Genomic DNA, 17048 nt, shown 5'->3' with positions numbered 1-17048 from the left:
TGTTGAAATTATTGCTCTAATGCGTTTGCATATGATTGGATAAATAATCCGCATTTTCTCCTATACAAGTCCTGATTTAAATTATGTGTTGGGGTTTAGACTCTAGATGTTGCCCGAGTTTAGCAAAATTTTTGCGTTTTCCCATGATTAAAAACAATTCATTCCATGTTCTGGGCAACATAAGCAAAAGTAGTTTATCATCTATCCAGATTGTTGGTAATATCTGTGTCAACTCTCTACAAATGCTTTGCTACTGCCTATTAATTTTAAAGTAGTGAATATCTCTAATTCAAAATTTTCTAGAAAAGAACGTTGCAGTGAGTGCCTTTCAGTTTTTGTTAAATTTTCTTTTATAGTGAGTCCATAGATTTTGGAATTCACATTGGTACATAACAATGCTACAAGTGTGCACCACGGGGGAGTCAAACAAAAGAGAAAATGCTATTTCGAACCAGCAGAATTGTGACAACTATTACTAACATTCCTGAGAGTGTTTTGGTCTGATACAAATGTCTTATGAAATTGCCAGAAGCCATTAACTCATCTTGCTGGATGTCAAATTCTAACCTCAGCCAATGCAGCTTCTTGTGTCTATTAACTGCAAGTGTCCTTTTATTTTCTGGCAGATGGCAGCAGGCATGTCAGATCGACAATTACAAGTTGATACAAAGGCTGATATGAAGGTGGGTACACGAACACGAGATTACTTTGCATGTTTAGATTTGCATAATACATATAGTTTCTTGATCTTGATTTTTTTTGAAGGTTTATTCACCAGCATATGCTAGAAATTTAGCTCATGAACAATAAAAGTACAGCTGATCTAGATTCTAGAATATTCTGTTTCTTGCTCTCTGTTTAGTTATTTTCCTTCTTCAGTTGTAATTTTTGCAATAAGTACCCTGCAATGGTTTGTGACAGATTACAATGTCTTATATAACATAGACACAAAATGCTATCTGAAGGAACTGCACTGAGTGAAATTTTCCTTAGCAGATTTTAAAACCATTTAGCATAGCAGTGCAGATATCAATTGGCTGCATGAGATATTATCTAATTCAATTTAAAATGCGTTTTAATTTAGTGCATTGTTGTTTCTCCAGGCAGTGAACCGATGGGGCTACTACCCTTTGATATTGATAGGCTCTTGGACATTTTCCACTCTGAATCGTATACATGATTTCATTGAACCAAACAAAAAGATGTTTTGGCTTTCTTTTCTTGATGTTGGAACAGCAGCCTTGATGGTAAGTTCGAGCCCATGCCATGGAATAATTGTGTAGTTCTTCAGAAAATTTGGGGAACAAATCGCACCATTTCTTTTACTCCTAGTGATCTGTGCACCATTAATAAGAATATTTAGGCATAAATGCCTAGTTTTCAAACTGAATTTCTGGTATTGCAACATTGTTTCATTTTATCATTTCTTAATTTAAGTGCATTATTTTAATTATTTTAATTTTAATTTTTTTTAAACTCTGTTAGTTTTAATGCTATCAGATTTCCACAATCCGTGCTATAATTATCTAGATGCTTCTGGATTAGATTGTATGCAAAAAAAATTTATCATCAATGTTTTGAATCACGCTCCGTGATTCACGTTGTTAGTTATTTTACTAATATATCTATCCAGAGGAGTGCTCTTTTTTTTCTGTTCAGGGCAGAGCTAGGCTAATCATTGGTGATGTACATTTTTCTTTTATAGCACCACTATTGTCAGTAATTTGCCAATGGGACTCACACTTACATCTGCTGGACTCACTGAGTCAGTTTGATCAAACAAACCAACTGAAAAATATGGTACCCTCATATTGCTATTATCATAGAAGATAAATATTCTTCTAAATAAATTTTGTTGAGGGTAAATGTGCATTACTCTTTAACTTGTCTAGAGGAGTTCCCTCTTCAAACTCCTGAGGTGCAGTGGGTCAAATATACCTCAAAATATTTATTATCATATGAATCTTTTTATTAATCTCAAGGGCCCATATTGTGAGATTAATGCATGCTTTCTTGGTTCCTGCTAATTTGCTAATGTATGAGCATGCAAAATTTATTCCACGTGACAATTTCAGCAATTTTTAATATAGAAGAAATATGATGTACTTCTGTATGTGTTCGAATTCAACAAAAAATAATTAGGATCTGAAACATAGTTGAAAAGCTTGGACTCCACAATAACTTGGCTAACCCAGAAAAGATTAAAAACTTTTACTTGGCAAAAACTTGGGGAAAATCTCTGCAATAACATGGAAATTATTTCAAACATCAAAAACACAGAATTTTGTAAAAATATTATTTAAAAACATGACTCTTGACTTTTGTTCATCCATTTTGGGGCCATGGGAGGATAGACTAATGTCATATAATCAATAATGTTTGAACACTAAATATGAAGAATTGGTCCTCATGTATCCTTCATTTTTTTCATATTCATTCGGAGGTTGAAAGTGAAAGAGTAGAGGTTTCTGAGTTGCAGAGGCATGTTCTAGGTGTGAGGAGTGTATTTTTTACCATAGTTTTAAAACTCGTGGACTCGCCACGGACTCGCGAGTCCATGGGAGCGACGACTTGACTCGCCAAGGACTCGCGAGGCGAGTCCATCTGAAAGACTCGCGCAAGTCTTTTGCATGGACTCGCGCGACCCAGAAAAAAAGTCATGCAAGCTTTAAAATTGAGTTTTTTTTTTTAAAATTTGCCTTCATTTGGCATAACTGAGGGAGTGAAAAATAAAAGAAAAATAACACTCGACGCCTTTATAAAAATTCGGGTAGACTTAAAAAAAGAGGCCGAAACATGTGAAAAAATTTGGTCTCTCTGTTAGGATTCATATATGGAATATAACATTTAAGTATACTTTAAGTTATATTCCATATATACTATCAAGATGTTTGAGAGTGGTTTCGGACCTCCAGGAATTATAATGCAAAATCTAGTTTTTGGAGGATTCTTCAATTTTCCAGACTTAGTCAAATTTCAGGATCCTTCAGCGATGCCCCTTGACCCCAACTTGGGGGCGCTGCCCCCAAACCCCCGTCGAAAAATATAGGGGGAAATTGCGCCGATGGAAGTAGGGAAAATTTAACCTCTAAGTTTGATTAGGCTCCATATAAAAGCATAATTAGCATTGAAGAAATCTTGGTATTATACATTTTAGAGTTGAAAGTTTGAAACTATGAGTATGTGACATGTGTAATGTTTCAATTATGGCCCTTATGTTCTCTAAATGCATTAATTTCTTTATGTTTTTTTGTAAAACTACAGTCTTTCACGAGTCTTTCACGAGTCCGAGGTTTTCAACTATGTTTTTTACTATTTCAAGACTTCAAATATGCCAAGAGGCATTGTACTATGTCTGTACTCAACTTGCATGTTTTATATTTTTGTTTTCGTGTTTTCTGTCATGATATAAAAAATGAACTTGTATGATTGTAAACATATCTATTGATGTGAAACTATATTTTGAAGTTAAGAGGGTTTGTTGATGCACCCAGGAGCCTGTGCTGCAAGCCAAAACACAAAACCTTCACCAGGCAATGGGAAGCAACCTTAGGTTATTCACTAGTCAATGTACACAATGCATTGATGAGTATGAGATGAGATGCTTATAAATGTACAAACTCCGTGCTTATAAAGCAGAAACGGGGAGAGTAGAATACAAACAACCAGGACAGATGGCCCAATCAGGAAAGAGAGTAGGTATAACCACTCCTGCACAAAAAATGATATACCTAACCTGACAGCTAATAAACAGCTATGCATCTAGAAAATTACCTATCCCTAAGTAAACTTAAGAAATTGTGTACAGCCTAAATGCGTACACCAACAGGGTTAACAATAAAGATATGTGTAGGTGATGATCTTTAGTTTTTATAGATCAAGTGGTATCAAAGTATGTTCATGTTACCCATTTGTGGGAATTTGCAATTGTGTTACAAAATCTGAGTTTATGCCTTCCACAAGATCCATTAGGAGTAAGATCTTAGTATGTTTTGAACCTGCAATTGGAACTGGAGAGTGGATGAGGACAGCAAGAATGGGAAGGGAAAAAGATGATGGAGAAGGATGTTGGAAGAGAATGCTGTGAGGATTTCCAGTGTTGAAGAGAAGGTAGATAGGCTGAAAGCATGATTCTAGTCTTGAAATTAAAATTGGGAATTCAAAAGAAACCTGAAAAAGAAGAAAAAGAGCCTAAGAAATGGGAGCAGCAAGTAGAGACTTCATCTAGAAGATTCTTCAAAGCTGAGGCAAAAGTTGGTATTCAGCTCTGTTATGGCAAGAATAGTGCAAAGCTTGATTAGTGGGTCTGTCAAATGGTGTTCTACTTTAGTCTTCACCAAATATCTCCACATCGATGGATCTTATTTGCAAGGTTGAAGTTGTTTGGGCATGCTCTTACATGGTATGAGAGCTATGCACATTCGTTGGAAATTACAAAAGTGCCACCTAATTTAAGTGAGATGATTTCAAAACCATAGTACATAAACAATTTCATCTGGTTGCCATGAAGAGGAAAAGATGATGTAGTGGCATTAATTGAGGCAAGGGCAAGGACAAATCATGCAAGTTTATTTCAGTGGATTAGGAAGGGGACGGTTCAACTTGGACATGATGTTACAGACTGTGAAATGTTAATGAATTACATTGGTGGGCTGCTTGTGCACTTGAAAAGACTAGTCCTAATGGCCAAGCCCCAAGATATTGATGAGGCACTTGCCCATGTACACTATCTTGAGTTAGACAAGATGGGGAACTCTTCCTACAAACACAAATAGCAGGGTGAGCAGCGAATTGTTGGTGGGAAGAGTGAAGGAAATGACAAGGGTAAAGGCAACAAGATTGCTTATACCGGTTGTTTTGTTCTCCTTGTGAGAAAGGAGAATGTTCGTAAGAGAGATGTTAGAGTTTACATCTGAAATTGGCACCTTCACAGGTGAAGAAGGAAAAGGCAAGAATACTACCTATGTGAGCAAAGGGCAAGAAATTGTTTGGAGCTCAGAGGTAGATTTAAGGTTGTCTTGTGCCACAGTTTACAGGAGTGCTGTGATCAGAAAATGTGTTTGTTATTTGTACTCTGGCACTTTTTCTAGAGCAATTGGATTTTGTACATGGATCAGTTGTTGAACAGAGTAGCTTAGTTGCTGTGCAACCTATCTTAGTTGCCATGTAACATATCTCAGTTGCTGTGCAACCTATCTTAGTTGCCATGTAACTTATCTCAGTTGATGTGCAATTAAACTTGGGCCCTATGCAAAACAAAAAATGTAGTTTCATCTCCTTTCAAGTGGCAGTTTGACTTCATAATGAGTGTGTTTGTTGTTTTCTTGTCTTAGATGGCATCAGAACAACAAAGCATCATGATTGACAATTTGTTGGCAGTTTTTAAAGGAACGACTATTGGTGTTTCAGATCTTGGCCTATTCATCTTCCACTTTTTTGTTGGTGATCTGTTTTGCTTCCAAAATATTTTTGGGGTCTTTATAGACAAGGTATGCAAGTGAGAGGAAAAAGAGAGTCATTTAGTGAAGCAATGTGAAGGGATAATTTGACAACATGGCCATTAGAGGTCCTTGGAAATACTAGAAGTAATGGAGGTCAGGGTAGATCCTATGTAATCCTTGAGCAAGTTGAGAAGAACCAAAGAGCCCTCCTAGAGTTGGATTTGAGTGAGACCCAAATAGTGCCATAGATAGTTTGCCTATTTTCATTCTATCTTTTAGAAGATGTTTTAAGTATTGGGAGCATTGGTGACTTTCAGCTCATATATCATGACCGTCATGTAATAGGACATAAGATTTGTAGATTTGAGTTGTAATTGATTGTTATAAGAGGATTTACAATCATTGAAAGGAGTCAATTGTAAATGTTGTTAAATTTACAATTCAATATGCAAGATGTATTCTAATTTTATTCTTTATATCTATGTATTATCTATCTCTATTATAATTTTGACTATCTTCTTTGTTTGGCAGGTAAGAGGAGTATTTATCGATTTCAATATCCTTTTCACAACTACCAAATGATATATATATGCAAGAGGGGAGGATCAAGTAGTGCCTTGACCGGTCATGTCTTATGGACATGACTGATCAAGACACTACTTGATCACACCCTTTGATATATGTTATCAACCGGTGTTTAATTATTTACCAGCCCGATATTAATCGGGGTTCATGTAACATAGTGTATATGCCAATCGGTATTCACGATGGTGTTGGCGTGGCATATTAACCAATGTGAATCGGTGTCTATGTTAACCGACACCAACCACTAACTAAAGGCTATATTCGTTAAAACGGTGCATACTTTGCCACCCGATAGCAACTCGATAATCATGATTTATTTGCTGGGCACACATCCGATATAGATCGGGATAGATGGTTAACCTGATAACTATCGTTGATCACCAATGTGCCATGCAATAATATGATTATCGATATTGATATAAATGAGGAATGATTATCAAGTAAAATAGCTTGAAGTTTTTCTTAATGGTTTAATCGATAGGATAAATGATTGAATGAGAGACTTCATTTATCTCTCATTCAATCATTTATCTTACCGTAGCTACCATGCATTCACACTCCCTCTTAGCTAGGTAAGATAAATGAGAGCAGTGTATCAAGCATCACAATTTACATGATAGTTAGCATTCTTTACACAATCTAACTTACTAGGAAATCATATCACCTAATCACATGATATGAAGTATCACCTAAACACGTGATACAAAAATCCAACACATCAATCTTGTGATGACAGGATATCACCTTAGCACGTGATATCAGTATTGCCTAAGCACGCAATACTTAAGGATAATCATATGAGAAAATATTCCATTCTTATCTTTATCCAAGTTGTGGTAGGTGCACTAACATTTTATATAAATGTTTTACCACAACGCAATCATGGCTTATCCATGACACACCAGAGATCCAACATGATAACTGGTTTGGACATTATAAGATCGTCACCTTATAATGTCCCCATACAAGTGTTCATTATCTTGAGAGATCGTCATCTCTTAGATATGAACCCAGGGGATAAGATCCAAAAATGTCCTATCATGACAAAGAAGTTTACACATTAAACATCTTATTGATATGTAAATACAGATTACAAAGCAAATTATCTTTCTATCATACCTAAACCTTTTCTGAAGTGATCAAACTTCACTCTGGAAAGAGGTTTGGTTAGAATATCTGCCGTTTGATTTCCTGTACAAACATATTCTAATTGAATCAAATTTTTGCCTACCATATCTCGTACATAGTGGTATGGGATCTCAATATGCTTGGATTTGTCATGGAACATTGGATTAACTGAAAGTTTTATGCAGCTCTGATTGTCACAATGTATAATAGTGGGTTTCATGGGTTCTCCAAACAACCCCACAAACAACTTCCTAAGCCATACTGTGTCTCGAGAAGCCATAGAAGCTGCAATGTATTTTGCCTCGGTGGAGCTTTGAGCTACAGAGGACTGCTTCCTGCTGATCCAAGATATCATGGCTGAACCTAGACTGAAGCAACACCCTGAAGTGCTTTTTCTGTCAGTTACACTTCCAGCCCAATCTGAATCTGTAAATCCATGTAGGTCTATATCAACTTTCTCATATTTGAGACCAAGGTTTAGGGTACCTTGTAGGTATCTCATGATGTGCTTTACTGCAACCAAGTGTATCTCCTTATGTTCACACATGAACTGACTTAAGGCATTATCTGTATAACAGATATCTAGCCTTGTATTCACTAGGTACATTAGGGACCCAATCATTTGTCTGTATTGAGTAGAGTTAGTGGGTTGTGACTCTGTTGCTGCTTCCTTAAGTTTATGTAAATTGGTTTCCATGGGAGAAGTCATGGGCCTACAATTTAGCATTCCGAATCTCTTCAAAATATCCAAGGTATACTTTCCTTGATTTAGTATAATGTTGTCAGAATTCTGCCATACTTCCAATCCTAGGAAATAATGAAGGAGTCCTAAGTCCTTCATATCAAATTCTTTGGATAGATCTTTCTTGCATTGATCTATAAGATGATCATTTCCTGTGATTAATAAGTCATCAACATATGAAATCAACATTAGCATATCACCTTTATTTCTTTTGTAATAGAGATTAGGATCTGCATCATTTTTAGAGAAGCCTAGTCCTGAGAGATAGGAGTCAATTCTTTCATATCAGGCCCCGGGAGCCTGTTTAAGCCCATAGAGAGCTTTCTTGAGTCTACACACATGAGACTCTGCGTTATAAATTTCAAACCCTTCAGGTTGCTCTAGGTAGACTTCTTCTGAGATCACACCATTTAGAAATGTTGTCTTGACATCCATCTGGTGTACCTTCCACCCCTTTGCTACTGCAATGGCTAATACAACTCTTACTGATGTATACCTGGCAACAGGTGCAAAATTTTCTTCATAATCTATTCCTTCCCTTTGTGAGAACCCTCTAGCTACAAATCTAGCCTTGTGTTTTTCAATACTGCCATCTGCAGCATGTTTGATCTTGAACAACCATTTAGATGAAACAACTGATTTTTTAGTTGGCCTAGGAACAATCTCCCAAACATTATTTTTCATAATGGACTGATACTCTTCAGACATGGCATCCTTCCATACTTGATGTTTAAGTGCATCCGATACATTGTTTGGTTCGGCTTTAGAGAGATCATTCATAAGGGCAACCTAGCTAGTGAATTTATTAGGCCTTTTGCTTTCCCTGAAGTTTCCTGAAGGAGCAACAAACTTGTGAGCTTCTGCTACAGTCTTGGTGGCCCATAGTGGTCTTTTCTTGAGGTTTTCTCTAGGTGGACTTTGAGTTTCACTTATAGTTTCCTCAAGATTCTCCCTCTGAAGCTCAGGCATAGGATCTCTATCTCTACTAGGGGTGGGGATATAGACTTCAGGGTCTAGAGAGCTTTGGGCTCTTTTGAATGCTAAGTCTTCTTCAAAGATCACATCCCTGCTTAGTTCAATATTTTTTTGACCAGGTATATAGATCTTGTAAGCTTTTGAGGTTTCACTATATCCTACAAAGATTCCCCTTTTTCCAGAAGGCTCTAAATTTAATCTTTTCTCCTTAGGTACATGAATATAGACAGGGCATCCAAATATCCTAAGGTGGCTAATATCAGGTTTTGATTTAGTAAAGACTTCCTCAGGGGTCTTATCTTCAAGATGAAAGTGAGGACATCTGTTTTGAATATATACATCAGTGCTAGTTGCTTCTGCCCAAAGATTGATATTTAGATTCTGATCAAGAATCATAGCTTTGGCAGCTTCAACGATTGTCCTATTTTTTCCTTTGAGCTATCCCATTTTGTTGAGGGTTATAAGGTATTGTTAACTCCCTCTTAATCCTTGAATTTTTACAAAACTCTTTAAATAATTCTGATGTGTATTCCCCCCCATTATCAGTTCTTAGGGTTTTAATTTTATTTCCTGTGTAGTTTTTTGTTAGTGATTTGAATTCTTTAAACCTATTAAGGATCTCTTCTGATTCTTTACATTTCAGAAAGTAGATCCAGGTTTTCCTAGAGTAGTCATCAACAAATATTACATAATACAATGAAGGTACGGACATTGGTCCACATACATCAAAATGAACTAACTCTAAAATTTTACTTGTTTTCCTAGTACTATTCTGAAAAGCACCCTTAGTATTTTTACCTATGGCACATCCTGTTCATGCCCCTGGATGATATTGCTTTAACTTAGGTAGACCTGTGACAAGGTCTCCCATTGATGATAAAGCTCTAAAATTTAGGTGGCCTAGTCTTCTATGCCAGATTTCATTTGCATCTGTAGTTTCATGAATTAGGGCTGAGTTGGGCTCTGTGCATAGCTCATACAAGTAGCCTTGTCTTTGACCAATTGTTTTAGCTTTCTTGATGGATGTGTTCTTTGGCCAAGCCAATACTTTGTTGTCCATAAAGGTTACTCTGTATCCATTGTCCTCCAGTGCTGATATTGAGATTAGATTTCTCTTGATGCTTGGAACATATAGTACTCCTCTAAGTTGTAATGATACACCCAACTTTAGTTTGATGGTGCAGGTTCCAACTCTTTTGACTGGATGTGTAGAGTCATCTCCGATAGTTACTTCCTCATCATTCTCCTCTTTCATGGAGTCCAGTTTTTCTCTGAATCCAGTAATGTGTTTGGATGAGCCACTGTCGATCACCTAGGAGTTCACTTTGTTTGATGCTTGGTTTGTGAGTGCTGAATAGAGCACATACTTCTCGGAGTCCTCTTCCCTTTTAGATTTTCCTGTTTTGGCAAATGTGGCTTGCTTAGCTCTTTCTGAACATTTGGCAACATAGTGCCCAAATTTGTCACATCTGTAACACTGAATCTGAGAAAGGTCCTTCTTGAAGGTGTTCTTGCCGTGACGACTTTTTCTCTTCATGAATTGCTTCTGCTTTCTTTTCTTGTTTGAGTTCGTATTTAGAACTTGAAGATCTTCATCAATATTCTTTTGTTTGATCCCTTTCTTATTTTGCCTTGATTCCTCTTGGAGATAGTCAACCTTTAGCCTATCGAATTTTGGGAATTCATCCCTTGCATTGATGCCTTGGACGAATGTTTCCCATATGCTGGGCAACCCATCTAGAGCCATGAGAGTTAATTCTTTGCTTTGGATCTCATATCCAAGGGTTGCCAGTTCATCCCTTAGGGCAGATATTCGCATGAAGTAGGCATTGATTGATTCTCCTTTTATCATGGCTATATGATTTATTTCTCTTTTTAAAGCCAAGATTCTACTGGCATTAGATATCTCAAAAGCGTCTTCAAGTGCTTTGAACATGTTGAAGGTTGTTTCATGTTTCTTTATAATGGGCATGATATTGTTTCTTACCCCATCAACTATGATTTTAATAGCCTTATCATTTCCTTCTCTCCAAATTGCTTTGTCAGGTTCAGTCTCAGGTTCTGCAGTTTCAGTCTTAACAAATGATTTGACTTTATTTTCTTTTAGAATCATTTGAATTCTGAATTTCCATGCGGAGAAGTCATCACCTCCTCCGAGTTTGTCTTCAATTCTAATAGTGCTAGCCATTGAGAGAATTGTGATGTTGAATATATGCTTGATTTGAATTTTACGTAAAATTGAACAGCCTCAAGTTCGATTTAACTATAGCTCTGAATTTTACATAAATTTGAACATCCTTTGATATTAATGGAAAGCTTATTCTGGTACTTCTTTTGTATTTGCATTGTGCATTGCTGTTCGATTTCTGTATTCTTCCTGTTTACCCAGTGAGGTAAACACCATGTAAATGTTGTTCAATTTACAATTCAATATGCAAGATGTATTCTAATTTTATTCTTTATATCTATGTATTATCTATCTCTATTATAATTCTGACTATCTTCTTTGTTTGGCAGGTAAGAGGAGTATTTATCGATTTCAATATCCTCTTCACAACTACCAAATGATATATATATGCAAGAGGGGAGGATCAAGCAGTGCCTTGACCGGTCATGTCTTATGGACATGACCGATCAAGACACTACTTGATCGCACCCTTTGATATATGTTATCAACCGGTATTTAATTATTTACCAGCCCGATATTAATCGGGGTTCACGTAACATAGTGTATATGCTAATCGGTATTCACGATGGTGTTGGCGTGGCATATTAACCGATGTGAATCGGTGTCTATGTTAACCGACACCGACCACTAACTAAAGGTTATATTCATTAAAACGGTGCATACTTTGCCACCCGATAGCAACTCAATAATCATTATTTTATTTCCTGGGAACACATCCAATATAGATCGGGATAGATGGTTAACCTGATAACTATCGTTGATCACCAATGTGCCATGCAATAATATGATTATCGATATTGATATAAATGAGGAATGATTATCAAGTAAAATAGCTTGAAGTTTTTCTTAATGGTTTAATCGATAGGATAAATGATTGAATGAGAGACTTCATTTATCTCTCATTCATTCATTTATCTTACCGTAGCTACCATGCATTAACATCAATGGCTAGTGATGAATTGTAGCAAACCAATTTGGAGTTCCAAGTGAGGTTTCTCATGCTTTTGATGATGCATTTACTCACAAGGGTCTTCTCCACATTAACTCTTTTTGTCTTCAGTTTTTGGCATTATCTTTGTTTGTTGTTGTCATGTTACATGTTCATTTGAATTAAAGAATCTTAGTCATTTATTTGCTTTCGTAATTTACTCTACAAAATTTGTTATTGGTGAACTGGTTTGGAATATCTAAAGCAATTATGAATCTAGCTGGTTTAGTGAGTTTTGAATCTCTAAATGAAGTGGAGCTCAATAAACTTTTCGGCATCCAAATCCTAGATAATAAGTTTGATGCATTGTTTGATATGTGTTCACTTGAAGATTAAAGACCATCCATGTCGAGAATCATTGGGGTGGTTGAAGCAAGGAGTGGACATAATAGTCACTAAACAATGTAAGTTTCATTTTGGATTGCATGTTGAATTTAAGGGTGAAGTTAATGGCAGACATGATTCCTTTAGATGCATGTGGAGTCATCTTTGGGAGCTCATACCTATATGATAGGGATTCTATTTTCTATAGGAGAAGAATCACTATAGGCTCTATTTGAATGGAAAGGACTACCTCTTGAACTCATTTATGGGAAGGACCAAACTTTCTATGGCTAGTACATCACAACTAAAGAGGTTGATCAATGCAAGTGGAAAGATTGTTTCCTTGTTTAAGTCATGGAAAAGGCGAAAAAATAGGGGTCATGTATTGCTGTCTTAAAAGGAGCAATAGGAGAGGGTCTGCGAGTGTGCGAATTCTGAGTTTTCTTTTGAGCCCAAAAGGCTATCTCCTCCAATAGTGGTTGATCATGTAGCTTGTTTAAAGCCTTCTAAGGCAAGATGTGTTTGGTTGCCTTTCAATTACATTGTTGCATTGTGTGGATACTGGATAGTCAAGAGAAGGGGCCGGAATGAGTGGGATTAAATTATCATAAGGTTGTAACTTTTGTTGATAGGGTTCGGCATGCACTTCTCTGTGTCAAGGAAGCCAAATGAACAAAGCAGATGGCATCCTAAAAGAGGTGCGGGGCAAGGAGTTCCTCACTTTTTATTTTGGTAAACTTTTGTGGACTAAAACCTCCTAATGGGGGACATGTGATCTGAAAATTGGATCCAATAATGTGGACCACTAGGGTCATTGTGCTTACATTTCTGTCAAGAGTTATCTAAGTACCTTAGAATCATGAGTAAACTGGAGTACTAGGACTATTATTTTTAGTTGTAATTTATTCTTTTTCTACCATCACTTTAATTACAATCTACTGATTTCTATTGCTTAGTTTGCATAGATCTCTTATTCATAATTTGAGGAGTCCGCGAGTACTCTCCAAACTCCCGAGTCCTATCTCTGGCCGTGTCTACTCGCCATTGACCTGCAACGAGTTCAAAAAAGTTCTGGTGAGTACTCGTTCGAGACTCGCCCCAGGATTCTTTGAGTTCCAGACTTGGACTCCCGACTTCTAGGTGTGGAATTCTTGGGTCCACTTGGGTGTGACTAGGGAGGTAAAAGAACATTAAAAAGTGACTTTTTCTTCACTTTTTTTTGGTCCAATCTTGTCCAAGACAGGTCTGAACAGAAAAATAGGAAAGGAAGGACAGGATAAGAGGACCATTTGAGATTCAAAAAGACAATGTTGAAGAAACAATTCATCATTTTGATCCCGCAGCACCTTTTAGTTCGAGGCCTAACAAATTGAGTTATATTAGGAGGGAAAAGAGGAAGATGTAGATTGTATTTGGTTGTTTTTTTCATTTTGACATATCATTATATGTAAACATTTATAAACTTATGGTACTGTTATACATTTGAAAGTTTGAAACTATGAGTATGAATTATAAAATTTCAAATATTGAGTGTTTGAAGATCATATGACATGTATATTGTTTGAATTATGACAAATTGATAGTCAAATTAGGCTTTTATGTTCTCTAAATGAATTAATTTCATTTTTTTTGCCAAGTTTTTTGCTGAGTTCCAACTCTGAGTCCTATTCTGGGCTGCCGAGTCCAAGTTTTCAAACCTTGCTCTTATTTGATTTTATTTTCCTCTCTTCTTACATCCCCCCTTTTCCACTATCAACCACCTAACCCTTTTAGTAAACAAGCTCTGGAATCTATTATTCATTGTGTTACTCATCTTGATGATGGATCACTGAGTGTAGTTTGAAACATTGATGTAAAAAACTTATACACAGCTTTTACCAGAAGCATTCTAAAATAATCATTAATTCACCGAAATGCCTTATGTTGTAGAGCATGAGGGACTGTATTGTTGGTAAAGGAGTGTCTAAGGTGATTTGGACTGTCTTGGGTGGTCTTTGAAACAAGGTTGCAAGCTTCAAAACCAAGTCGAAATCCTAAAATGGTGAATTAGTTAGCTTGTGTAGGCAGCAATTCTGCCACAAACTGTTCTCACTGCTCTATCAGAAGCAGCAATTTCAATATTGTGCCAAGAGAATGTGGAATATAAAGAGTTTTTTTGTTTGAATTTGACTCTTTTGACGCTTGTTCAACCATTTTTATGCCATAGGACAATGGAAGAATGTCATATAAATTTATAATGTTTGAACACTAAATTTGAAGGATTGGCTCTCGCATATTGTTATATTTTTTATCTCTCATAGTATGCTTGAGATTGAACTAAACCTTTTCCTTCTCTATACATATAGGGTCCCTTGGCATAATAAAAAATTTAGGGAAAAGCTTTGTATTCATTAAATAGCACAGGCCTCACATCACTAGAGGATGAATATGCTAGTAGCCTAGCAATCACAAAGTGTATACCAGATACATACCATTTCAGCAATTTCTTGTTTTCTTTTTCTTTTTCTCGTCTTTGTGCTGGTCCATGCTTTTTGACACTAGTCTATATGTCAGTTGGTGTTTTGTTCTGAATTTATGAGCTTTACTTCCTAAATATTATATGTTTTTTCCTGAAGAAAATTTATGAGAACTATTACGTGGTTTAGATGCTATTTATTTGATACTAATATATATAACGACTTTTCTCATGATTTCTTGCTTTGTCAATTGAATTGCTTTCTCAGGGCTTGTTTAATTCCTTGGCATATGGACTAAATTCTTCAGTGCGTCGCACAATTCAGGAAAAAATCGATCTGTAAGCTGCTTAATCTTATAACTATTCATTGTTTATTCTATATGCTAATAGAGTTGGCATTTTTTTCTAGCAAGTTTTATTGCCACCTACTGCTGCATGATGTGCAGTTTTTTTTTTCTGTGGACAAGCCTCATTATTTAGGACTTATTTTCTGTATAGCCTATGTTAAGCCTTGGTTTGGGCAACATGTTCTCTTCAGAATATCACTTTCACAGAAATTTATATAGTTCTACTTTTAGTATCTACCAGGGAGATATAGACTTGAAACATGCTTATTTGGCCTTCTTGCCTGAGAATATTTTGAAGTACATTCAATGCTATAAGTATCAAAAGTTAATAACGAATGTCACTATTTTTGCAGTGCACTGACAACTAGAATAGAGTATTCCACTATGACATCTACTTCAAATTCACGCTTAATTGTCTCCTTTTCTTTCTTGATTTTGTACTTTTGATGCAGGTGGTGGCCAGAAAGGTTTAGAAAGTGGCTACCTAGTTGTATCATGCTGAGGGAGAAGGCACGGGAAAGTGAACTAATCCCCCTCAAAGTTTCAGTCCAACATTGATTTCATCTACTTACTAGGATTTGTAATCTTCATGTTCTCAGGCTCTTTTCAGCCAATTTTGGACTTATCCTCGATTATTTTTTAAGGTTCTTTTATAGCAATAAATTCAGATGTTCCCAGTTCACTCATGTATAATTAAATCCAATGCTGTTTAGGGACCACAGATCAAAATTTTAGCAAAGGCTGCTCTCCATATTCTTTGATCCCTCCAAAATTCATCATTTATTGCCCCTTTTTGGATGTAGGATAGAATGGCCTTGTTACTAATGCTATAGCCGGTCTATAACAACAACGATATAAAATGTTATCCACTTTAACGAGGTGACAGCCAAAAATGTATGTTTGTAGAGTTATTTCTTGAAGACTATATATGCCAGAATATCAAGGGGAGGACTTCTACTATTGCAAGCTGTAATAACTGAAATTCATGGAGAGCTGGACGAGGAATTGGAATTCAGCAGAACTTATTAATTTGATGTAAACCTTAGAAGAGAAATCTCCATGAAATAAATTAAGCATGCATGCAAGCTGAGATGTGTTATCACTCTCATTGCGATGCTAGATTGCTAATGGAAGTTATACCTTTCCTCAAAGTGGCTTCTTGGTATCCTACTATTTTTATCTTTTTGGAGTTCTGTAATAAATATACATTTATTTTCTGCAACTCATTACCAGTGAGTACTGAGTACACATTTCTGTATTGTAAATTTACTCTAAATTAGACTTACTTTTTAATTGGAAACAGCTTTCAGATTGGATTAATTTAGACAAAAGGTGACCAGAATGGCATCATGGCTCAATCATACTACACCCAAAGGCAAAAGTAGGCGGTTAGCTTGTTAACAAGAAATTAACTATACAGAATGTCTTGAGATTATGAATAGAAACATTAATCTCCATATCTAGGCATTAAACATCATTGCCATATGTAAGGTTTTAAAGATCACTCTTAAGATGCAGCAGCTATAGGAAAAGTGGCAGCCTGCAGATCGTCATCGTGAGGTCACTTTCCCCAAACATTTATCTCTATTCTCTATTCCCTTCCCCACCTGGAGTTTTGTGAACGGGGAATATGTTGAGTGGAATACAAGGAAAATTTATCCTGTTTGGACTAACATTTACTAGAGCAAGGGCACGAAGGTCATATTTGTACATGGCATATTTGACAGCACTTACTCTATTATCAGGATGGTATCTATTATTGTGTGCTAGTGGAAATGCAATTTTATGGTTTCTAGCATCACTTGAAAAGTGTGTTTTGTTGTAGTCAACATATTTTGTTGGCATTAGGTAGTAACGTAACTTATTCTGTTAAGC

At 36.2% G+C, this 17048-nt stretch overlaps 1 protein-coding gene across 4 annotated transcripts in view; it reads left to right on the top strand.

Annotated features, from left to right (window-relative positions):
* LOC131061481 (G-protein coupled receptor 1) overlaps positions 1 to 16504 on the top strand; it is a 117990-nt gene extending 101486 nt beyond the window's left edge. For all 4 annotated transcript variants that reach the window (XM_057995204.2, XM_057995181.2, XM_057995195.2 and 1 more), the window contains 4 exons: positions 627 to 683; positions 1104 to 1247; positions 15095 to 15165; positions 15626 to 16504. In XM_057995204.2, coding sequence (XP_057851187.2) covers positions 627 to 683; positions 1104 to 1247; positions 15095 to 15165; positions 15626 to 15731 — 378 coding nt within the window. In that variant the 3' untranslated portion in view covers positions 15732 to 16504. The remainder of the gene's footprint in view (positions 1 to 626; positions 684 to 1103; positions 1248 to 15094; positions 15166 to 15625) is intronic.
* The last annotated feature ends 544 nt before the right edge of the window (positions 16505 to 17048 follow it).

This window comes from Cryptomeria japonica, chromosome 2 (assembly GCF_030272615.1).
Source record: "Cryptomeria japonica chromosome 2, Sugi_1.0, whole genome shotgun sequence".
In the NCBI taxonomy this organism is placed as follows: Eukaryota; Viridiplantae; Streptophyta; class Pinopsida; order Cupressales; family Cupressaceae; genus Cryptomeria; species Cryptomeria japonica.
The sequence above is the reverse complement of the archived record's forward strand: the minus strand, read 5'-3'. Positions and strand labels throughout refer to the sequence as shown.